This window comes from Clarias gariepinus, chromosome 19 (genome assembly GCF_024256425.1).
Source record: "Clarias gariepinus isolate MV-2021 ecotype Netherlands chromosome 19, CGAR_prim_01v2, whole genome shotgun sequence".
NCBI lineage: Eukaryota > Metazoa > Chordata > Actinopteri > Siluriformes > Clariidae > Clarias > Clarias gariepinus.
The window spans coordinates 3,737,038-3,762,347 of NC_071118.1; the positions used below are offsets into that span (position 1 = coordinate 3,737,038).

Genomic DNA, 25,310 nt, shown 5'->3' on the forward strand with positions numbered 1-25,310 from the left:
TAGGATATAGAGCCTGAGTTAAGTTTTGTTTTTTTTAGTTGGATTTAAGTGCAGAATCCACCCCAAAGTTTGTACTATAGCCCGACAATGCAGCAAATAAAAGAACTGGCATGCATTGACCAGTTTGTCCATCTCATCATTACACACACACAAACACACAAACAGCGCCTGCTCGCACAAAAAGAAACACTTATCTGTCTGCATTTATTTTTAAAGGTTTTTTTAAAGATGAAGTGCACTTTAATTTGTTTTATTTTTACTTTATATTTTATATTCATTATTTTTATGTATTCATTTTTCAGGGCTGTGGAATGAATAATTTAAGTTTCCATTATTTCTTATGGGAAAATTAAATTTGGTTTACGAGTGTTTTGGAATACTAGCCCGTTTCCGAAACGAATTATGCTCGTACTCCAAGGTTCCACTGTATCTAAAATTAAACTATTACGTGATCCTCAATGAACTATATAAGCTATGCAGGATTTAATGCAAAGTACACAACACATGGAACGCCAGGTCATGCCCAACTGTCAAGCCATGATCACCTACGACTTTGTTCCACAGTCTAGTTCACCGTTATCACACTCCTGCTTCATGTCTCGGATTGTTGTTAGTTTGGATGGCTGCATATTAACCCCCGCTCTTCTATCTCGACCACTAATTCGGATCATGGACTGAGCTTGCTGGAGAATATGAGTTCTTCTGGTAACTTTGTCACACTCGCTCCTTTAAATTTTTATGCAAATCCCAGGAGCGTACATTAGGTTTTTTGTTTTCATCCGAAAACCGGTCTGTCTTGTACTATATTTTATCCTTTACAGCCATGCATATATTCTTCTGTAATGCTATTTATTTATTAATTTTTTAAGTTGTATATGGAAATACTGAATGATTTTGTACATAATTATGCAGACATGATAAACATATATAACAAAATTGGTACAGCATATAATACAGTGCCTAAGACTTTTAAACAGTACTGTAATTTGAAAAATCACTTTGTCCTTGTTTCCATCAGATGTTTAGCTGCTAAAAGCAGGCATAAAATATGGAGTAGATAAAATGGCATAGACTGTGTTGGCAGGAACTGGTTCTTACAGTATCTACTTCTTTGGTAGGTTAATATTGTATGTCTGTAGACCATAGCTGAAAGGACAGACTCAGTACCAGCCTGTCAGTGACACAGGAATATACAGTTGGTATAGGAAAGAGGAGGAAAACTCTTAAAAAACTCTCGGGTATATTGTATGAATGCGCATACAATATATGAGTGGCGAGCACTTTTACCGGGTGGCGCAGTGGTAAAAGTGCTCGCCCTATCATCCGGAGATCGCTGGTTCGATCCCCGGGTAATGCTGTTACCTCTCACAGCCGGAGGCCTAGAGAGAGCTGATTGGCCAGGCTCTCTCAGAGGGGGCGGGTGAGAGGTACTTTGTGCGGCTAGCGCTTTCCTCTGAGTGTGTTACTCCGCCCCCAACGGTGCGTGAGCGAGCAGTTCAAAAAAGATCAGTCGGCTGGCGTCACGCAGTTCGGAGGAAATACGTGATAGTCTTCGGCCCTCCCGGCTGAATGGTAGTAGTAGTCTTAATGTGGGAGCCCCCTAGTGACGGGAAGGGATTGGCCACTAAATTAGGGAGAAAATCAGGGAAAAAAAAAAAAAAACTTATCAGTTTTAATGAATCAGACCAGAAGCATAATGACAGAAAATGGTTGTCCTGTAAAACTGTCATTATGGGGAATACAGGTTGTCACCTACTTATGATTGAGTTCCATTTCAAGTGATTTCAGGATTCCTTATATGAAGTGTTACAAATGCAAATGTAAGTAATGTACGCAGCATGACTCGCAATAATGGCGTGTTGTACAAAAAAAGTATGAAGCATGGATTCTTTGGTTTTCTGAATTGAAGGTGGCTCAATGGAGTAGGGGGCATTAAAATGTGCAAAACAGGGCGTCCCACAGGATCAGTGGAGAAACACTATTGTAAAGCATGACTCTAAACTCTGAATATTTTTTTAAACTGCACTTAATTAGACTATGAAATTAATATGAAAAGCGTTTGCCTTAAGGAAATTACGCTTTGTACAGTTTTTGGAAACTGGCTGGTTAATTTTGAATTTATTCACCACACACTACAAATATAAAAAATAAATAATAAAAAGTTACTCCAAAAATGATTCAGCATTTTGCTTCCAACAGTGAATGCTGTAATGAACATCAAACTAAACCAATAGATCTAGAATTGGCGTCTTTTTATCAAATATAGTGTTAAATAAATCTAAATAGTTTGTAAGCACTGTAACTGGAGTCAAATGGAAGTAATAATAATAATAATAATAATAATAATAATAATATAATCCCTCCATTTTCCATACAGTTTATCCTGTGTGACTTTGCAAATGGCCTGGAGCCTCCCCTAGAACACATGGCACAAGGTAGGTAGGTACAGGCAGGATTGGATGCTAACCCACTTCAGGGCACAATCACACACTCACACATGCGATCATACACTAGGCGCAATTTGGAAATGCTAATCAGTTTGCACTGCATGTCTTTAAACTGTGGGAGAAAACCCGAGTAAGCAGAAGAACTGTTGTTGTGATGGTGTGGTCAGGTATTGCTCTGTAAAGGGAGCAAGCCATGTGAATGGAAAAGAACATACGCCTGACAAGAGTGTGTCTAGCTCAAAAGAATGAGCACAGTGAGGAATGTGCCTGGTCACAGTGGATGAAAAGCAAATTAAGCATTCACAACGAGTACTTGGAGAAAATACTCTCCAAGAGTCTGAGTAGTCAGAAAAAAACATCAACATAGGCTGTGTTGGCAGGAACACGTTCTATACACTTTTTTTGCAGGTTAACATGGCATGTCTGTGACTCTAACTGGGCTACTGTAATTCATAGCTGACAGGGTTGACTCACTCGACAACTGTGTGCCAGTCTGTCAGGAAGCCAGAAACTTACAGCTGGCATTAGGTTGGAGGAGGAAAACACTGACTAGCTGGAACTCCATGGGTTGTGTGGTTTGGATGTACTGTAGGTGCACCGCTGTTCATCCAGCAACCGCTGGATACAATGGGTGTAATTTGGTTAATGGCTCCTGTGTCTACGTTACCTATTCACTGATCAAATCATTCACTGATCAAATGCTGCTGACCTGACAGTTGTGCAGAAAACCATTATTGACATCCTCCATAAGGAGGGAAATCCTCAAAAGGTAATTGCAAAATAAGTTGGATGTTTCCAAACTGCTGTATCGAAGCACATTAATAGAAAGTTATGTGGAAGGGAAAAGTGTGGAAGAAAAGGTGCACAAGCAGCAGGGATGACCGCAGCCTGGAGAGGATTGTCAGGAAAAGGCTATTCAAAAGTTTTGGGGACTTTTCCAAGGAGTGGACTGAGGCTGGAGTCAGTGCATCAAGAGCCACCACACACAGACGGATCCTGGACTTGGGCTTCAATATTCCTCCTGAACAACAAACAATGTCAGAAGCGCTTTACCTGGGCTAAAGAAAAAAAAGAACTGGTCTGTTGCTCAGTGGTCCAAAGTCCTCTTTTCTGATGAGAGCAATGTTTGCATCTCATTTGGAATCACAAAGGACCCAGAGTCTGGATGAAGAATGGAGATGCACACACTGCAAGATGCTTAAAGTCCAGTGTGAAGTTTCCACTGTGTTGATTTGGGGAGCCATGTCATCTCTTAGTGTTGGTCCATTGTGCTTAATTAAGTCCAGGGTCAACGCAGCAGTCTATCAGGAGATTTTCGAGCAGTTCATGCTTCCTTCCACAGACAAGCTTTATGGGGATGCTGACTTCATTTTTCAGCAGGACTTGGCACCTGCCCACACGGCCAAAAGCACCAAACCTGGTTTAATGACCGTGGGATTACTGTGCTTGATTGGCCAGCAAACCCGCCTGACCTGAACCCCATAGAGAATCTATGAAGCATTGCCAAGAGAAAGATGAGAGACACGGGACCGAACAATGCAGAAGAGCTGAAGGCCGCTATTGAAGCATCCGGGTCTTCCATAACCCCTCAGCAGGCCCAAATCAAGTACTGAGTACATATGCTTACTGATACTTTTCAGAGGTCCGATGTGTTCTACGTACAACCCTTGTTTTATTGATTGCATGTAATATTTTAATGTGAGAGTGTGGACTTGGGATTTTCATGAGCTGTAAGCCATAATCATCTCAATAATGACAAATCACGACTTGAACTATCTTGCTTTGCATGTAATGAGACTCTCATATTAGGTTTACCTTTTAAGTTGCCTCACCGAAATAACTTTTGCACGATATTCTAATTTTTCGAGTTTCACCTGTATTTCTAAATCACATGCCTTCCGATTTTAAGGTTTTATGCGATTTAGATTCTCAAGCCTTAAATTCTTCATAAGATAAATAAAGCAATTTCAGCAGAAAATAGAATTCAATTTTATTTGCCTTTTTATTTTAGAAAATTAACCTGCACAAACATGCTTAGTCCAAAAAAAAAAAAAAAAAAAAAAGATTCAAACATCCACAGATTAAATGAACAGAGCCGCAGATAAACACCAGTCAGACAGTCCACACTAAACTACACAGAGTTAAAACAAAACTGGTGGGTAATCAGCATTATAAGCTGGACAGAGTTATTATATACTTAAAATATACAGGCAGACTTATATGCTGAACAAACATCTCTGAGGAACACATGGCAGCAGGAAGGAATCTGACCCCACAACTGTTAAATACATCCTCACATTCATCCACTTTGCAGCTCTATCCATTCATTTATATTACGTTTGTTGAAAATTTTAACAATGCAGTTTTGCTGTTTGGCATATGTACAAAATCTTACAAAAATAAAGATATTTACGGCCATTTTACAGATTTATGTTCAACATCACTTGATGCCAAGTGATGATAAAACAGTTGATGAGATTACCCCTTTATCTCCAATCTATAATCACCTTAAAAAGACCAGCATTTATTTTTTCAAAAATCACAACCACCAAGAGTTTTTGATTTGCTCAAGTCATATGTTCAAAACTACTTAACTATAAAGCGCAAAAAGTAAATACTTAACTCTACAGTTTGTCTACTGCCAGACCAGTTATTGCAGCATCAAAAAAAACACTAAAAATATAAACTAAACATGGATGGTGCTTAATAGCAAATGATATAGAAAAGCTGATGACCGTCACTGCAACTCTCTCTTAACTGAATGCCAGCCAAAGACATTTAGCAAGCACTCCATGAAGAGAAAGAAAAGTAACACTTACATGCATGTAAGAGTTCTCAAGATGCAATAATCAGTAAAATACACTCATTCACATCAAAGCATACAATTCAGACACAAATGACAGATGAACAAACATGATAATGTGTTGAAAGACTATGTTTTGGACAAGAGGTTAAACTTAAGTTCTCAAAGATTGACAGTTCTGTAAATTGTCCCAATTCTCAGTGACAACCAATATATTCGCGTAGGTAAGACTGGGTAAGGCTGCGGAGTTCTTCCAGAGCATAGTCCTCGGGCATGGGTAAGCGTCCGATGTGGGGTGCAAGATGGCAAAGAGGGATGTAGCGAGGGTCCGGGGTGCCCTCTCCACCCTGCTGAAGGCTTAGCACTGCACGGAGGATGTTGGCCAGACGTTTGGCCATTTCTGTACATTAAGCAGAACAAGCAAACTGTAAGTGCAACACTTTTTACAAAAGGAATCAGACAAACACATTCGAACATCACTGACCTGACTGAGCCAGACGATCTTTGGCTTTGAAACAGGGAAGGAGGTCAATCCTGCTGCAGAGGGACGTCACGTTGGTGTGCAGCCGCTCCAGCTCGTATCCTGGGCTTTCCATCTGAATTAATTAATAAGCATGTGTTGTTAAAAAATATTTAATTATAACCAAGTCAACGTTTAAGTAAATTAACCTTTGGGAAGAGTTGTAACGGACCTGCTGGATGACCTTTAGGGTCTGAATAACGTGGATGTAGTCCAGATAGACACGCCCTGATGTGTCCCAGTCCTGTACCTGCACGCTGCGCTCAGGCACTGCCAAGCCTTCCAGAAACTCCTTCAGATACTCATGATTATCATTAATGATGCAGTCTTAAAAAGCAAAGAAATAAACAGTTATGACAAAAGTTATGAACACTACTGATAAAATCTCTTGGAATTTTTATTCCTTTACACATTAGTGGACGAACCTGAAGCCAAATTCCGGATGACAAGCCGGTGGCAGGGGTTCCAGTGTTCAGCCCTGTAGAGGTGCAGTGCTTCATTATGCTTGTCTCCGTCTCTGCGTGCCCGAGTGGCCTTGGCTTCATGAATCCATTGCGTGGGGATGAACAGCTTGTCAGTAAGAAAGCGTTCCTTCTCTGCAGACTCTTCAGTGTCCTCAAGGGTGCAGTGCTGGTTCAGGATCTCCCGCACAGCACGCTCTCGAAGGCTACACATCCATTAGCAGACACAGCAAAGACTCAGCAAACAAGAAGTATACATGGAATGTTATAATTATAAATAATTTGAGTTTAATTTGGCCATAAAGACTGCAACTGCAATTTTTCTCCCATACCTCACCACATGGGATCATTGTATACATGCCAAATATTTTACACTGGCTGTACATTTTACTGCCAAATAACGTTGCTAAACCTAGTTCTGACCAACTGGCATCCAAAGCTTGTTGCTTCTTGCGTCCCCTTTTTACCCAGATGCTCAGGAATAGGGTCAATCTGAACTCTTTAGACCACATGCCTTGTTTCCATTGTGCAGAAGATAAATTTTTATGCTCCCTAGCAAATATTTTTATTTATTTATTTATTTAAATATTATTTAAACATGGCTCCGATTTCTAAGGATCATTAAGCGATCTCTGAAATTCACTTGAAGAAATTAAAGCCAGGTTACTCACAACGAGTTAGGGATGTGCAGCAGAACAAAAACTGCCATCTCCCAGAGTCCTGCGCTCTCCAGCTGGGCAGCGTAGCTAGAATGTAGGAGAGACTGACGGGAAACTGAAAGGTGGGTGTAATTCAATGCCTGCAGCACGTTCCACAGGTGCCAACTCAACCTGTAGTCTAGCTGCTCGGCCGTCACTGTAATGGGGTCCAGCAGCTGCTCCAAACTGTAGTGCCTGAACAGAACATTAATGAAGAAATAAGACAGTCGATCATTTCTTAGGAGAAATCTGTACTAATAAAATACCATTATTATTATTTTTTTCATCATTACTACTACTACTACTACTATCATCACGGGTCCTTTGTGGGGTAAAAACTTTCTAAAATGTGTACTTACTTGTCACTGTAAAGTTTGAGTAGATGGAAACAGATGTCGTGGAGGGATTTGTTAGATTCTGAATCCTCCATCTCGTCCAAAGCTTCCGAATCCACATCAGCCATATAGGGAGGAAGAGGAGCGCAGGCATATTTCATTACCTCTTCCGAACCCTGACAACATACATTTGTTTTAAAGGGGAGAGAGAAAAAAAGAAAAAAAAAGTAAAGATCCAAGTAAAAATTGGATTCATTTGGTCCAGCAGAAAATCAACTGAATACTTAGAATACATACAGTGGGGCAAAAAAGTAATTATACACACATATAAATCATAATCTTGTCCGTGATATTTAGAAATGTGCTGATGGTTGAATGATTCATGGTAAACGAGCAATGTCCACCATCTTTTCACCTCTCTCCATTCCCTCAATTATTTTCTCCATTGTTATTGCTCGACGCTTCTTAGCAGTACCAGCTTTATTAGCGCTACTTAATACTTATTTCCGAACATCCTGGGCTTCTACTGCACTTGCAGAGGATGCATGTCCATTTTCAAAAGTTCGTAGCTCGAATGTTCATATGTAGGAAACTTGCTGTAACTTCAATATCTAATAAATAATTAAAATGTGATTTTACAAAAATTGTTTGTGTCAAACCAGGACCTTTTGTGTTCTGTTATTCTGCAGAATCAAGAGTTAAAATTTCTTTTAATAATCATGCAACATGGGGGAATCTCTTGGAGCGAGGTCAACACTATATGAGGAATGTGGCAATAACTCCTAGTCGAGTTCCTATCATATGTCCCTGTGATGTGTGTAACGGTTCTGACAGACAAATGCTTCTTTTCGCTGAATTTTCACGGGAATAACTGCAGTGGGATCTGAGCTACCTCTGCTTGGATTGCCTTTAACAGAGCTACTGTCTACTTTAAAACTTTTGCCCGGTTCTAATGTTTAACTGTGAATAAGGATCTCTTCACCGTATTGAACTCTAAATAGTCAATCAGGTTCACACCTACATACCTCGTACATTTCATCACAAAACAATGGTTGGAGTGGAACACCCCTCATACAAGTGGGTACAAATTTAGAATGTACTGTTTGTCTAAACTACTGGTTAATACTACAAACTTGACACCACATTTTTTTCAGTTTTACTCCAGCCCAAAAAAAAGGGTGTTTCAAATATTTGGAGCAGAAGTATTGCGCAAGATTCAGACCTGAAAGGCAACTTCATATTTGGCGAGAGCATCTGCTACAGAGGCTGTGGGAGGCAGCATGTACCACAAATGCACTGCCAAACAACGCTTCCAGTCCAGTTCGGAGCACACATTTATACAGCAGTCCGTAGTTTCCCAAACCTGAAACAAGAAGAATACAAGAAAAATAAATAAATAAAATCGATGCATACAAACTCAGTGAAAAACATAAATACAGACACACAAATGCTAGTCTTACAGGTTTGCCTGCGAGTAAGGTGAAAATACGCAGTCTCTCCTCTTGGATGAATGAGTCTGTCTGCATTTTGTTCCAGTCTGCTAACTGGAGAGCCAGAAGATCTCTGCTGAACTGGGAACCCACAGACTGGGACAGCAGCAGGGACAAGCGATGATCTCCTATACACACCCACAAACAGAGCACATTATTAATCCATGTTTTGATACATAAAAGAAGAGAGTTTAGAGAGAGCCACCCCGACAATGAGTGTGTTTCCCGCATTCCCTCACCATTTTTCTGGGCCAGTTTGCAAGCCTCACTAATGCAGTGGCCAGTCAGGTAGCTGAAGATGGCACTGACGTGGCGCTGTGTCTGACTTTGGCACACTTCGTCCTGGACGTGTTGTGCGGCGCTCTCAGATAGCCAGCGGGAGAAAGTGCGCCTTCTCGCATGTTGCTCTCGATAACCTCTGCCAACCACAGGTTCCAAGTCCTGATCTCCAAGCCGTCCCCACAGAGCCTCACACAGAGTCCACACTTGCTGCCAATGAGCGAGTACAACTAAAAGAAACAAAGTCCCACAATATAAGAAAGGCTTCCAAGTTTTAAATTAGATTAGTAAACCACATTGCATGCAGGAAGTAACATCCAGTCTGTAACTAAAGCTGACAGAACAATCTGAGAAGTACTGGTTGAATGAGGGCAAAATCTTTTTTTATGAATACATTACACACACGCATACCTATATTAATAATCCTTACACATTAGAAGAGGGGGGGGGGGTTGAGAAGCTGTTGCATGTGATGCTTGTATGCCTATTTAAGTCATTATAAAGAACTTTTTAATTGGAAATCTTTGGTTCTCAGTAAGGCATTAATAATCTATTCTTTTCTTAGATGTAAAATAATGTTCAATATATTAACAACTGAAACATAAGCCTTTTTCACTTTTCCCTCAGTTCTTCTAACTGACATTTCTGCGTGCAACCACGGCTTAATCTCTTATTATTAGTTAGCAGTCTAAGATGGTGGAGATCATCCTACCATCTCCAGCTCCTGCCTCCTTCAGAACCTCTACAATCCACTTGGCATAATCGTGCAGAGCGTTCACTCCTTTCTCTGGCTGAATGAAGGGGCAGGTATCATCAGTGCTAATCGTGCTGTGCTTGAGCCCGATCTCAAGGGGCTGGTGATACACGGCCAGACTCGCTGCAGTCTCCTTGTGCTCCAAGCCCACCACTTGCTCTATGTGTACTTTAAAAGGGCCATCAGTGATCCTGCAGTAAACATAAAAAATAAATAAAATTCAAATTGATACTACTGCTTTTATCTAACAAGGCAGTGTAACGGTTATTCATTTTGCATTAATTATCTAACAAAACAACTAGACAGCTAGTTATCCACTGAAACCTTTTAAGGTTTTATAAACAGAAAATTGTAACAACAAATGTATTTAACTGAGTATTTATTTTAAAGTTCATTTTAAACAAACTTAAAAGCTTTATCAAATGTGATTAATATTTCTTCACATCTTCCTATAAACTTACTGCCGGGTCTTGACAGGTCTGGGCAAGAAACTGAAACTCATGTCCTCTTTGTTCTGATCCTTTGACTCCGAAGATGTGCTAAGTGGATTCCCACAATGCACTAATGTCCAGTTAGGTCCCCATCCCACCCTGAACGAGCGACCCATATACAGCGCAGCGTCCATTAGCAGGCGACCTTTCCCCCGAGTGACCGAGTTATCGAGCGGCACAGGACCCCCCAGTCTGCGTGCTCCTACAGTCCTCAGTGTGACCTCGGGGGCTGGAGGAGGTAAAATAATGGAGGTGCTCAGTGAGGGCCATGGGCTTTCCGTGGCTGCTGGTTTACTCAGCTTCTGGGAGATCGCCCCAAAAGGAATCTCTGGCAGCTGTGAAAACATCCCTCCACCCGAAGTGAACTTGCTCTGCAGAAGTCCTCCCACTTCCAAGAAAAAAAGAAAAATAATACATTTTAGAAACATGACAGGTTTCTTATACTGAAAAAAAAGCAGAGCCGCGTTTCATGCATTGGCTGCATGATTTTTGGTACGTGCTCCAGATAAAAAAAAAAAAAGTTGCTAAACGGTTGCACATTTGACAGTGTGTGCACGTATAATGTCACAAGTAGACATGCAATTTAAAGCACTAATGTGTGTAAAATGTTCTTTATATGCTAGTTAGCCAGTTAGCAAGCAAAAGCTAAATGCATCGGTCAGATGCACACACACTAGAGGTGCCATACCTTTATAACTTCTCCATAAACGTTTAATAAGAGATTACAAAACCATGAATATAGTTTTCCTTAATAGTAAGTGGAAAGGAAGTGAAATTGTATATGAGAAACTTAAAAATCAAACCCTCGTTCATTGGGCCGAGGATCCACTCAAGCTAAATGTTTTGAATTTGTTGGTTTACCACAATACAGTAAGTTGCACTACTATACTGGCCAGGGCAACAAACAAAAAAAATTGCCATTTTATATGGGTATTGGGTAATGTACAGACACTCTGGAGGTAGGTGTTATGATCTGGGGTTGCTTCAGTTGCTCAGGTCTAGTCTCAGCAACGTTGTGCGTCAATAAAATGAAGTCAGCTGACGACCTGAATGTAACTAAATGTCCAGGTCATCACATCTATGGAGTTTTTCTTCCTGATGACACGGGTATATTCCAGGACTCGGATTGTCAAAGAGTGGTTTTGGGAGCATGAGAAATCATTTCATTTTTTCATCATTTTTTGCTGTCATTAAAGCTTAAGATGACTGAATGAAATCTTAGTGTGTGCAAAGTTTTTGGACAAGAAAGTTTATTACCACATAGCAGTTCTGTTTGTTTCGATTTGACATTAAACTAACCAAAACCTCAGGTTGCACTGGTTCCTAAATTATTTTATTTATTTATATACATTTTTGGAACTGCCCCTAGTGTTCAGTGAATCTTTATAAACCATGCTGGCGTTGAAGCCAAAATTTGCCAACCTGATAGCCTGGCCTGTGCTTTGCCGAGCAAAAGCCGGGGAGACGCCACCTCCTCCAAAAGTTTTGAAGGGAGGTGCTCGCTAAAGAGGTCGCAGTCATCATCACCCGCAAACAAGGAAGCCTTCATAATCTGAAATTTAAAGGAATTAAAATGTAGATAACTTATTACATATTTAACCCCATATATAACATACAAAAGCAGTAGTGTTTGGATCGACTCAATGAAGCAGATGTTTGAATAAACAAAGTCTATGCAATGAAAAAGTGTCGTGCAAATGCTGCTAAAACCTGAAGAGTATGTGGATTGATTCCTAATGAGGAGGCGATCTGACTGGAGGCAGAGATGGGCTCTGGTTCAGCAGGGGTCACTGCTCTTAGGGCCATTCTGGTATCATCCTCCATCACGCTGTCATCCTCCTCACTTAACACTCCCTCCGCTGGAGGCTCCTGGGTAATATCCACCATGTCACTGTCCAGCTCCGACACGCGGCTCAGAAGCTCCAGTACTGCTGTACTCTACACGTATGTGCAAAGATAGACCGTGAGGTGTACACATATTTAACATGCATTCTATATAATCTAGACAAATCGATAATTTTATGTTCAACATGCTACACATTGGACTTTTTTTTTTTTTAAGCCAAAAGAAAAAAAAAAGAAGGGGGGAAAAAAAAGACAATTTATAACTACTGCAGTGCCAAGCAATATTGCAATTTTATTTCTGTCAGGATACAGAACAAAATTCAATGTGCACAATATTTACCCTTAGTAAATTTTAGCTATCACAGATGCCGAAATCACTACATTTGACCAAAAAAAAAAAAAAAGCTTGAATAATTATGAAATCACATTAACACTTCAACACCCTCACACAATTCAAAAATAATGTAATAAAATTGCTCATACATTTAAATACATTCATGGCCTCAGGTAACACGTTCCATAAAAAACCTTTCCTAAAAGTTAGATATTTAAATGCTAAACAATTACATCATTTAACATTTTCTGATATTAAATAAAATCCCAACTGAGGTACTATGCTTGTAAATATATTCTTAACTGCAAACCCATAGAACACATTCCGAGCAAGTAAAAACGCCGTTATGGTGGTACACAACAATAAATCTTATTGATTATTTTGAAAAGACATCAGTTAAAGAGCAGCCAGGATTTAGTTATCCATATGAGCAGGAAAGCAGTCAGAGGTACAGATGAACTTGGTGTGTGTCTGCTGGTTGGTGTTCCTCAGTCTACCTGAGCTTGTGGCGCCATCTGCTGATGCTGCTGGGACGGTGGGATTTGTTGCAGTCCTGCCGGGATGGCCGTCTTCAACTTCTTGGTCTCCGTTTTAGCCGGGGGAACTTCTTCCTCCTCATCGGAGTCTTGCAAGCCGTACTTGGAAAAGTGTGCCACCTGAAAAAGATTAAGATCCATTATATATTTTTTAACCATTTATAAACCTGCAACCAGAGAAACAAATAGTGTGACCATTTATTTCTAAAACAAGTCAGGAAACATCAAACTCATGCAACTATGATACAATTATAGTAAAAGAAATTATGTTCTAATCATTGAGACCTATATAACCTCACCATTCCCGGTAAACATCTAGAAATAACAATCAAACAGGAGTAGGGGTAGCTCAGCGGTTAAGTCATTGTACAGATTTGAAAGGTCCCAGGTACAAATCCCACGACCACCAAATTACCACTGTTGGGCCCTTAAGCAAGGCCCTCAACTGCTCAGATGTATAACGAGATTAAAAAAAAGGTATGTCTTTCTGCATAAGGGCGTCTGCCAAATGCTGAAATGTAAATGTAAAACGAGCTCATACCTCAAACACCCAGGATCCGGTCTCGGGTCTATACTCCAGGAAGCGGGCGCCTTGTCGGCGTGAGGCGTTCTCCAGACGTCCCTCGTAGTTCATCTCACTCAGACGCTGAGGGCTTTTGATCTGAGTGCAGGTGGTTTTGTCATTGGGCCAAACACCATCAAGAGTCACTTCTGCTCGTCTGTAAATGAGATTTAATGTGATTATGTAAAACAACATACAGAACATGGAAGACTGATTGACTAACAAAACCATGATCAAGAACACACGAGATGGAGCCGCTAACCTGTTAAGGGCCTCTCCTACAGGTGGCTTATCTTTGTCATCAGGGTAGACGATTACCTCCTTTCGCCTGAAGTGCACAACCTCGTCAAGGTTCAGGTTTGTTAAATTCACTTCACCAGGGAAGAAAACTGACCCGTAGCCTGGAACACACGCTCAGGGTTAATTAACGTCTATCTATATTATAAAAATATAACATTTTAGGGATCGTGATTTGAAGCATACCTTTCCTTCCTATTGTAAAGTTTTCGACAATACACTCCCCGTTTTCATTCAGCATCTTCCCCAGCTCCTCCATAGAGGGAATGGTGTAGTATCCCGCCCGAGTGAGAACAATACCTGAAAACATGAAAAAACTAATTAGTTAAATATTTTTTTAAAATATTTAATTTAAAAAACCTAAATAAAACCATTATATAGACAGAGGACTATGGCCATGACCTACCAGCTGGGTGAGGAGGTCTCTGTGTGTCCAGCTCATCATCTCTCTCTTCCTGGATACTGTCGTCTCCCAGAGAGATCTCCTCACTGCTGAGATCCAGGCCATTGCGAGCACTAACAGCTCTCCTCATATTCAGCTCGCTAATGGTGTCGTGTAGCGACGGACTGGGCTGGGTGTGTGGAATGGGCTTGGCGATGGGGTTGTTGTAGAACTTGGAGACTTGCATGTCATCCTCTGCTCCTCCTTCAACCTCTATGTCATGCGTTTCTCGGTCATCTGCTCTAAGACTGTAGACAAATTTGGAATATTACCTGGTAATAAGACTTTCCTGGTAATGCTATGCCATGTGGTTAAAGTGTACTTTAAACTGTATTTAGGTTTTTGGACTTCAAAACATTTTCCCTAATCCTGCTAAAGTCATAAAATCCTAATATAAAATCTGACCTGAGGCCGTTCTGTGGGTACTCGGACGGCGAGTTCAAGTCATCAGCCTCGCTGTTCACGGAGTTGCTGTACAGACTGCTACCATTCAGGTTTTTCAACACCAGCTTCTTTATGCTCCTCCTAAAAACAGATTAAGTGTAAACTTCAACTAGTGCACTTTTACAAGCCATTATAGCGTTTTGGAAAGCATCACAAGCTGTCTGAAAGAAGTTTAAGAAAAATAAAATTAATAATAATTTTTAAAGAGGCTTCATCATCAAATCATAAACGTCCCTTACCTTGGCATGAAAGCTCCGTTGGTGAGAGACTGTTCGTCATCGTCGAGCCCATCAAAAAGCTGAGATTTACCAGAACCTGAGGAGGTGAGGGCCTTGGGGCGTACGCGGGTTGCAGGACGAGGGGTGAGCCTGTAGTGAGTAGGGGTCATCAGGGCTTTCTGGGCAGCTGGATTTGTTGGCTTCAAGCGCTAATTAAAGTTGAAAGAAACCAAAAAAATTATATAAATAAATTTGTCTATTTTCCCCAACAAATATACCACTAAAAGTGTTACTAGTTAAAGAAGAGCCTTCCAATACCTCCTCTTTCTTCTTGGGGTCCGAGAGCGGGTTTCTAAACAGGGGCGAATCTCCAAAAGGGGAATAGCTGAGTGCATTGAGCTGCTGCTGTAGCACTGCTTGCTGGGCTGCAGCGTTGGGATCCGTCAGGGCTAAAGGATGAGACATAAAAGTTTAAAAATCTTCAAATCTAAATACTCTCAATATAGTTTTACAATCATTACACCAACCAATCAACTGTTTCTTTTCAATATTTGGGGGAAAAAAAGAAGAAAAAAAAAAAAAAAAAAAAAAAAGAAGTGTAATACTCACCGACAGGTTGCTGCGGTGCCCCAAAGTTCAACGTGCTAGCACCTGTGTTAAAGCTATTAGCCCCAAATGACCCAACTGTGCCCAGTGTGGAGCCTATTTTGTTCTGGTTGTTTCCAAACAGAGGCGTTGGCCCTGTACCTACACCTGAAAGGATAAGGTAAGAATTTACTCATTTCACAAACACATTGCTTTCTCATCTCCTAAAAAACATAGGCAATACCTGCTCCAAAACCTGCACTGAGTCCTGTTCCTAGTGTACCAGTGGCAGGTTTGTTTCCAAACAGACTGCATCCAGGAGGATTAGCTCCAAACGCTAGGAGACATATTTATAATGTTAGCGGTTAAAAAAAAAATTAAAATAAATGGAGCTGCGGAGCAAAGAAGACATACAAAAAAAAGTATACTTTTGTAAATAATGGAAAGGTTCCACGAAAGGCAATTAGACTAGCAAACTAATCATGTACAATTCTACTACGCAACCATTCTAATTATTAGCTACCAATACCCCAATTATTGTATCCAAACATAATGCAGAAAGTTTTGGATTTGCCAGAAAAAGATGTAAGGTGTAGCCAACCTAGCCTTACAAAAGCACCAGCTTTAACTTGCTTAAAAAAAAAAAAAAAAAAAAAAAAATTCATAGATGTGGTTTAGCACTTTTAACCTAGATATACCTGGTCAAGGATCAGATTTGGACAAAGTTTAATGCACAACTTTTGTTAATCCTTCACAAAAATAACTTTTTTCCTTCAATTTATCTCTGCTCAGAATCCCTGATTGGTCTCTATAACTATGAATTAAGTCCTTACATTACAGGCAACAAATAAATTCTCCATACTCACCACCAAAGGTGGAGGTGTTTGTGTTCGTCCCCAAAGTAAGCGTAGGTTTGTTCCCAAACAGACCGGTGCCTGTGCCAAAGGAGGGAGCGCTCGTGGTGGTGGTGCCAAAACCTGCTGGCTTGTTACCAAACAGATTCTGTGAAAATAAAAAATTAATATTAAAATAACATTAACAACGGGAAACAAATAACCTAATTCCAAGTAAGACAATTAAAATTCCTGTTGAAATTGACTGTTGAAAAGTCTGAGTTTTTCCACAAATCACCTGTGTACCCACATTCCCAAAGCCGGCGTTGGGCTGTCCAAAGAGCCCAGTGCCCGTGCCGAAGCCTGCGGCCGTGCTGGTGTTGGCTGTGTTTCCAAACAAACCCCCGGGCTGTGATGCAGCCGTGTTGCCAAACAGCCCCTGAACGCAGAAAATTACAGAACAAAACAGTGCACAGAGTTTTAGACACATCAATGTCAGTAAAATCATGTTTAAATCTGCTAAAATGTACTCACTATGCTACTGGTGTTGGCCTGGCCCATGGTGTTGGTGCCACTGAATGAGAAGCCTGTATTTTGGGTAGTAGTGGCCTGACCAAAGGGCTTGAAGAGACTATTGGTCTGCTGTGTCTGGCCAAATAAACCGGGGGTCGTCCCAAAGCCACTTGTAGCTAGAGAACAATTAGTCACTTTACTGTTCCAAGCCAAATATTAAATAAAAAAATGCATATATATGAATATGCATATGTACCAGAGCTGAAGGAGGGCTTTGCCTGGTTGAAGCTGAACCCAGTACCCGAGGACCCGAAGAGGCCCGTAGCAGTGCTGGGAGGTGCTGTGGCTGCAGCCCCGAACAGGCCACCTGCGTTGGAGGGTCCCTTCCTCCCTGCCTGGTAATCCTCTAACCTTAGCTCCTACAAAGTATAGACACAATTATTAAACTCAACATAAACATTTCTCACAAGAAACACTAAATAGTATAAATTAACTAACTGTTTCTGACCTCTAGAGATTTGTTTTCATACTCCTTCATTGCTGTGATACACTGGTGCTTGGTGTTGATGCTGGTCGTCACACCGCTCTTTACCATTGTATCACTTCCGGTTGGTGGCTGTAAGAAAAATCAGAGATGGATAAATGTTTCCTCCTGAGAAAAAGTAAATCATACAGAAAAAATAAAACTTACATTAAATTTTATGGTGGTGCCAGGCTGGGTCGCAGTAAAGCCCGTAGCTCCAAAGAGAGAAGGGGTTCCTCCAAATGGATTGGACGTGGTGTTGGTCGTCCCAAACAGTCCTCCACTGCTAGTACTAGTGCCAAAAGCTTCAAAATATATGTTAGACATCATAAAAAAATCCAATTACTTTCTTTCCTCTTGTTAACTCATTACCAAAACGCATGAATATTAACTTACTGCCAAAAGAGGCGGGTTTGTTGGCACCAAATGCATTGCCTTGCTGAGAGAAAAGACCTCCACCTCCTGTATTAGTGTTTCCAAAGAGGCTGTTGGAGGTCCCGCTTGTTGCACCAAACCCAAATGCGCTGCTGGTAGACGAAGTGACAGGTTGACTGAACGTGCTGGAGCCAAACAGCCCACCTGGTTAGAGCAAAAAGATTAAAAGTTGTGGTTACTATTTCACTCAAGACTGAACAGAATGAACACTATGCTCATTTGACTGATTCCACTAATGTACTCGTACTCAAAAACAGCATATATTAAAAAAAGCATACCAGGTTTGTTCTGTGTTGCCCCAAAGAGACCACCGCTGTTGTTTGCAGTTCCAAAAGCAGAAGCACCAAAACCACCTGTCGCTCCAAACCCTGCATCTGGGGGAAAAACATAAAAAAATAAAAAAAGATCCAACAGCATGAAAAAGAAACAGTTTTTTAGGTTAAAATAAATAAATAAATAAATAAAGCAGCTCGTTTATAAACCTGTTCCTTGGCTACCTGCTAATTATCACCCACTGACAAAAGCTAACATTCATGATTGGCTAGTTTTACAGTGAATAACACGAGACAGAAAAATGCCATGAGTCTCACGGTCATTTTTGCCTGCTTGGCTGGTACATTCGAATGTTTGTTGTAATAACAATAATAAAAATAAGTAATCGCATATAGTATTTTCCTGACTGCTTTTTTATTCTCACCTTCGTTTTAGTCGTAAATTTTCCTTTTCTTTGAAGCTTGACCGACATTTTACTCTGATTTACGTTTCGTAGGCATGCTTCCAAGAAAATGTTAAGCCATCAAGTTTCACATTTTACACATTCTTAACTGCAACGTGATCTTTCTGGGCCATTCGTAAGTACTGTTGAATGCTTTTAGCCCCGGGGCTTACTGTAATGACCTCATAACAATAAAGTGGTTTTTTTGTTTTTTTTTGTTTTTTATAAATAAAAAAATCTTGTCAAAAGTTATGTACACTTGACATTCTGAGCACTTACTCTGTTGTCCAAATGTAGATGAAGCCCCAAATCCTCCCGTTGCTGCCCCGAAGGGAGTACTGAATGACTTGTTGAACATCTTGCGCTGCTATGGACACTGCATAAGTCTGTCTCATACATGCATACAAAAAACAACAACAAAAAAAAAAAATCAGTTGGTAAGAACACAACCAGCTAAAGCACTTGACCCACTGTTTACATCTGTAATTATTCTGCCTCGAATTCCTAATACTCATACCAACAAGTAATTAATTAAATGTATTTACACCCCTGCTTGGTCTTAGTGTGCATCTTTCACAGGTAAAATCAACATCAATGCGCATGTGTACTGTTTACTAAAACTCTAACATAGTGTGTGCGTGTAAAACATATTTTATTTTGTGTTTGTATGCTTGTGTGTACTGTTTATTATAAACACGGTGTCTGCGCGTGTAAAGCACAAGAAAATCTCAGAGAGGTTTAAGATCCATCTTCTCTCTCCCTGCATCACCCTGCACTTTTTGTGCCCGCCTCATTGGACACTGTGCTCCTCACCCTCCTCTCAGCTTCATACACACACACTCTCTCTCTCTCTCTCTCTAATGGAAACACTGCTCTGTCGCGATTCTTTTCAAAGGTAAAGTGCAGGTTAATTTGTTTTATTTTTACTTAACAGCAGTGATTCCGTTAGTTTGTGCTCACGCAAGTGTTATTAGCAACGTTCCTTGTTAATTTTTCTAATAAAACAGTCTTTCCACTAATGTGTGTGAGAAACTCAAATAAAAAAGGAGGAAAGGTTACTGTGCAAGACTAGAAGAGAGAGGGGGGAGGGTCTGATTCCTCCTCTCCTCCTACTTTAGCTTCACTCACATGCACACACACAACGCCTGTGGGCATAAATGCGGGCACATCTTCTGGAATTTATTCGCACTTTAAAAAAAAAAAAAAAAAAAAAAGTGCAGGTTAATTTGTTAATTACTTTTATGTATTAATTTTTTTAGGCTGTGGAACAAATAATTTAAGTTTCCATTATTTCTTATAAGGAAATTTGCCTTGATTTATAAGGGTTTTAAAATAAGAGCCGCTTCCGGAACGAATTATGTTTGTAATCCAAGGTTTCACTGTTTACGTTTGAATTATGTAATGAACAACTTTTGGATTTTTTATTTGATTTGAAAATCAAAATGGCACACGTCCAGTTTAAGGAATGCACAGTACGGTGAAACCTTGAACTGCGAGTAACTCTGTTTGCGAGTGTTCTGCAAGACGAGCAAATTTTTAATTTTTTTTACTTGAAAAACAGTGATCACGACTGACCCAACATTTTTTTTTTCTCTCTTGCGCTACGAAATGACGGGTAATCGACTCCCCTGCTCGGTCGTAGCGTCTCTTACTGGTATCATCACTATCCGTGCACGCGTGTACTGTTTACTATAATACTGTGACCACGTGTGTGCGTAAAACAAATTTTATTTTGTGTTTGAAAGCGCATGTGTGCAGCACGCGTGTACTGTTTCTTATACCGTGTGCACGAGTGTAAAGCAAAAGAAAGTCTCATTAGAGATTAAAAATCCATTTCCTCCCTCTCTGTCGATTAGTGCGCGTGCATATTTTAACACCGTTCCGGTCCACACATTTTCTCTCTCGCCTTTACTGTGTGCGCGTTATGAGTGTGTGTGTGTGCATGTGTTTTTCTCTCTTGCGCTGCGAAGTGTGTGCGCGCGCATAATTTGACACCGTCCCGGTTCACACACACTCCCCCCGCCCCTTTACTGTGCGTAAGTGAGTGAGTGAGTGCTGCTTCAAACAAAATATTCAAAATTTTATATATAATATAACAAAATATTCCCTAGAATCCAGTATAAATAGCTATATATTTAATAAGGCACATAAACATTCACTAATAATAACTTATCCTGATATTCTCTTAAGAGCACAGTGATTCTCCATGATGTTTTAGTATTGTGGTTAACAAATTAACTCTGAATGAACACACACAAAGACAGTACGGATGAGAAAATGTGTGAACCGGCAAGGTGTCAAATTACGCGTGCACACACAACGCACATACTCCGCAGCGCAAGATAGAGAGAAAACACACAGCGCCTGCGCACATAAATGGAAACACTTATCTGTCAGGATTTATTTAATTATTTTTTTTTTTTTTTAAGGGAAAGTGCAGGTTAGTTTGTTTTATTTTTACTTTATATTTTGTGTTAATTATTTTAATGTCTTTATTTTTTGGGGCTGTGGAACGAATAATTAGAATTTATTATTTCCTATGGGAAATACTTTGCTTTGGTTTACGAGTGTTTTGGAATATGGGCCCACTTTCATAAATTATGCTCGTAATCCAAGGTTCCACTGTAATGGGTTTTTCCTTGTATTTTTTGCAAAACGTCTGTATTTAAACTGTTAATCTGTTAGGCCTGTGCAACCAGAACTGATGCATGGGACTGCACAGTGGAACCTTGGACTACAAGCATGATTCTTTCCGGAAGCGGGCTCATATTCCAAAACACTCGTACACAAAAGCAAATTTTCCCATAAATGACGGAAATTCTAATAATTAGTTCCCCAACCCCCCTCCCCCCCACACACACACAAAATACATAAAAAGAATTAACACAAAATATAAAAGTAAAAAGAAAACAAATTAACCTGCACTTAACCTTAAAAAAAAAAGTAAAAATAAATCCAGACAGATAAGTGTTTCCATTTATGCGCACAGGCGCTGTGTGTGTGTTTTTCTCTCTCTTGCGCTGTGGAATGTGTGTGTTGTGTGTGCGCGCATAATTCGATACCGTGCCAGTTGTGTGTGAGTGAAGCACCCCCCTCTCTGCTTCACACACACACAAACTAAAGGCGAGAGTGAACCGGCGCAGTGTCAAATTACGCGCGCGCACACAACACACACTCCGCAGCGCAAGAACACACACAGATGCTGATTATACCAGTAAGAGACGAGCACTAAGACCCAGCAGAGAAGACAATTACCCGCAGCGCAAGAGAGAGAAAAACCGTTCTCGGCTCTGTTGTGATCATGTGACGCTCTGCATCAAATCAAGAAGCGCATGCGTGATACATGATACTTCATGCTCGTAAACCAAGATGATGCTCGTCTTCCAAGTCAAAATGTATTTAAAATCTTTACTCTTTACTATCACGTAAAAAAAGAAAAAAAAAAGAAAAAAAAAAAAGTGTGCACCAGCTTTGGTTTGGAGATAGGGATTACATCGGGGAGATCCGTGACAATGGGGGCATTTATCAAAGCATTTTTGTGCATGTTTGCTCAATTACCAACCAAGCTAGTTGGTTAGAAGCACGTCATTCGAATCGGCCAGTAGTTTCCTGCACAGGGAGCACACTTTAGGGTACATCATGGAGCCAATCAGCAATCCATCACTCTTCCTGAAATATCCTGGATGTGAAATCCTTTTTTTTGTTGACATGAATGTTAAACATATCATCCTTGTTATTTAAAATGATATACATTTTCAAACAACAATTTAGTAAGGCCAATATCTCCACATAAAATTTTTAAATATTCAACCATTGTGAATGCTTCAGATCAAATTGCAATGCGGAAAACTTCAAATATTTTTAAGACTATTATGCTGTTTTGCTTTAAAGAATTTTGCCACTGTTATAACGTCCATAAAATATGATTTGTAGTCAGCTACGCAAGTCACTAACAATTTTTTTAATACCAATTGAACATTTATTCATTTAAATGATTATACCTTTATTGTGATTATATGATGCAAGTTGAAGAAATATAAGCAGAATGAATCTTTAATAATGCTCTAACTTGAAACAAGTGGCATTGAAAAGTTTTCCGAGAGCCATAGACAGGCCTAGAGCTGGGCCAAGGCCTGTGTTTAATCATACAAGGTGTGTTGGGTATATAAATCACCAGGATGCCTTTAATTTGTGTCACTGACACACACACTAACAACAGAGAAAGTACCCGAGACAGTAAGATGAAGTCAGAAGCCGCTATGCGGTTTTAAAACCGGATTTATCCTGTAAAAACTAGCGTATACTCACAAGCACCAACCCGAACCTGTTAACTCCGGCTAGTCAAAAGTGTAGATTAATCATAAACACCCAAATAAGTTTATATTTGATTAAATTATGTTAACATTATTATTATTACCCGCTTTGTTGCTGCATGCATTATGTTAGTACTTTAAGATAATGTGCTAGCTGTTAGTTACTATGCTAGTTGTTAGCTTAAACCTAGCTCGCTTACCTCAAGATTTACAAACCGACTTAATATTTTTAAAACATAAAATCAGTATGTCCTCGTATCTTCTTTTCTGGATGATCACAATATTTAAATGCCTGAAATATTATAAACCTATCAGCAATAAACCAATACGTAAGCCGAAACCTCAGCTAGCTAGCGCTAACTAGCATTAGCTAACGTGGTAGCGCGCGAGACCAGACTATTCAATTTCGTTAGCGTTAAACCAACTTTCGTGTCAAAGAGAACTCACCGGAAGTGCTTTTCCGTTTCAAAAATCACAAACTTGCTTCTCTAGGCGCTCGGGAGTTCCTCTCGTGTTGTTTTAAGAGCGCTCAGCTTTCCAGTGGAACATTTTTAAAGAACATGGAGCAAATAAACTGGCATGGAGGGAAAACAACGCAACCGAAATGCGTCACGACGGGTTATAAAAACAGAGACGCAGATTCGACACGCAGAACCACGAGGTCACGAAGTTTAATTTTAAAAATCTGTGCAATAAATTTTTAATTTACAGGTTGAAAAAAAATGTCAATGCGTTTTTCACCTTTAAAACATGATGGAAGAAGAAAATTTTTACTTTTTTGCAACTGCTTCTAAAGAAATGAATCTAACAGCAAAAGATACAACCAAGCTAACTGCTGCTTAGTTACAAGAATTAGCATCATTGATGCACTAATTTATTTCAATTAGCTTATAGCAACACCCATACTATATTTTAGTTATACATAAACTTTGCCCATTCTATTACTATTTATATTATTTTTTCTCCTTTATATTACTTTCAATTTAGTTAATTGTGTGCTAAAAAAGGGGGGGGGGGGGGGCAGCAGGTGAAAATATACTTTAGCTTACATGGTTAAAGGTATTTTCTATTATGGTCAGGTGTCCAGATATTTTTTCTCATATAGAAAGTATCTCAAGAAGTGCATTTAGTGAATCTTCGTTTTCACGCTGATGGGCTGTAATTGAATGTAAAATGACTCTGGTTGCTTTGTCACACAGCTCTCAATTCAGCAATTTTACGCACTATTTTACGTGTTTTATCTCATAGTGGCGCTTTACATAACTGCTTTTTATTATCGCCATGGCTTCAAAACATATGAGATTTACTGGTTTTAAACTTCCTGCAGGAAGAATAGTTATATGGTGATCTGTCCATTCACCTGATTTTTTAAAAATCGTTTAATACTTTATCAAAGCAAATAGAACAAGGAGCAAGGAGATTTTTCAATTTCCTATTGTAAGAATATTAATAAGTTGCTTCTACTCCTTAAAAGTAGGAATTTCTCTGGCGACTCGCACAGTGAGTTATGGACATAATCTAAAGCAAACTTAGGAAGATTCAAGTGTATACACAGTTGTTAGAATTGTTTGTTTGTTGTCTGAACATTTGTTGTTTAATAACTGCTTAAAACAAATTTAATTTAACACTACAAAAAAAGGGATTTTTGTATTCACTTGCCTAATGACATGCATATAATACTGGATGTGCATAACAGAACTGTATTATAAGTTTTAATATCAAGTTCAAGTTACTGGTTACAGTTGACTGGCAGCTTCTTTCTTTGCACAGTGTAATATTCTGATTTAATAGCTGCTGAAATAAAAGCTGTTGAACAGCAGTTTGGGACTTAACCCCATTCAATTCACACCAATATTATACCTACTGGTACACTTTCAACAGCTTGGACATATCAGTGAAGATAACCCAAATTCCAGCAAACACAAAGTTAACCCAAAAGTTTGAAAAAGACTATTTTATTATGTCCCAATTCTAACATGGTCATATTATATAGGTCAAATTAATTTTTTGTCACATGGGACAGCTGAGAGGAACTTGCATACCTTGCATAGCTGTTCCAAACGGCTTTGATCTCATTCAGCTCTTTCTAAAAGTAGAATATGTATGGTTAAAAGAAAAGCAGAAAGTAAATGGTTTTTGATACCACACTTAAATGCATCCCTGGCTCTCATACAATATTTGAGTTATTGGGAGCCAGGAAGAGCTTAAGCTTTCTTTTGCTTTATATGCCGAATTTCCCCATAAGCAATAATGGAAACTCAAATTATTCGTTACACAGCCCAAAAAAATAACTACATAAAATAATTAATACTAAATATAAACTCATAATAAAACAAAATAACCTGCACTTTACCCTTAAAAAAAGTAAAAATAAATCCCGACAGATAAGTGTTTCCATGTATGCGCGCAGATGCTGTGCATATGTGTGTGTGTGTGT

The 25,310-nt window shown here is 39.6% G+C and overlaps 1 protein-coding gene across 2 annotated transcripts; it reads right to left on the bottom strand.

The window, feature by feature from the left end:
• Positions 1-4,430: 4,430 nt before the first annotated feature.
• LOC128507432 (nuclear pore complex protein Nup98-Nup96-like) lies at positions 4,431-23,485 on the bottom strand. 2 transcript variants are annotated; one of them, XM_053478351.1, is made up of 33 exons: positions 23,321-23,485; positions 18,840-18,946; positions 18,124-18,219; positions 17,807-17,989; positions 17,579-17,715; positions 17,396-17,503; positions 17,144-17,306; positions 16,909-17,063; positions 16,685-16,813; positions 16,408-16,543; positions 15,786-15,878; positions 15,566-15,709; positions 15,275-15,405; positions 14,978-15,165; positions 14,700-14,819; positions 14,259-14,542; positions 14,039-14,152; positions 13,818-13,956; positions 13,535-13,712; positions 12,955-13,113; positions 11,989-12,216; positions 11,701-11,830; positions 10,249-10,666; positions 9,746-9,978; positions 8,994-9,263; positions 8,725-8,882; positions 8,487-8,627; positions 7,289-7,440; positions 6,903-7,124; positions 6,196-6,437; positions 5,943-6,097; positions 5,735-5,846; positions 4,431-5,650 (listed from the first exon to the last, which is right to left on the bottom strand). In XM_053478351.1, the coding sequence occupies exons 2-33, from the start codon at positions 18,916-18,918 to the stop codon at positions 5,448-5,450; spliced, it is 5,400 nt and encodes a 1,799-aa protein (XP_053334326.1). In that variant the 5' UTR covers positions 18,919-18,946; positions 23,321-23,485; the 3' UTR covers positions 4,431-5,447. The 2 variants fall into 2 exon arrangements, with proteins under 2 accessions (XP_053334326.1, XP_053334325.1); XM_053478350.1 differs by having other exon boundaries at positions 16,673-16,813.
• Between the last annotated feature and the right edge of the window lie 1,825 nt (positions 23,486-25,310).

Bases quoted from the DNA above. Each gene is read 5' to 3' on its own strand.
- LOC128507432 (XM_053478350.1), bottom strand. From the start codon at position 18,918: ATGTTCAACAAGTCATTCAGTACTCCCTTCGGGGCAGCAACGGGAGGA. The intron at 18,220-18,839 runs GTAAGTGCTCAG...TTTTTCCCCCAG, and splicing joins ATCTACATTTGGACAACAGA to ATGCAGGGTTTGGAGCGACA. The intron at 7,441-8,486 runs GTCTGAATCTTG...GTATGTTGTCAG, and splicing joins AATATGAAGTTGCCTTTCAG to GGTTCGGAAGAGGTAATGAA.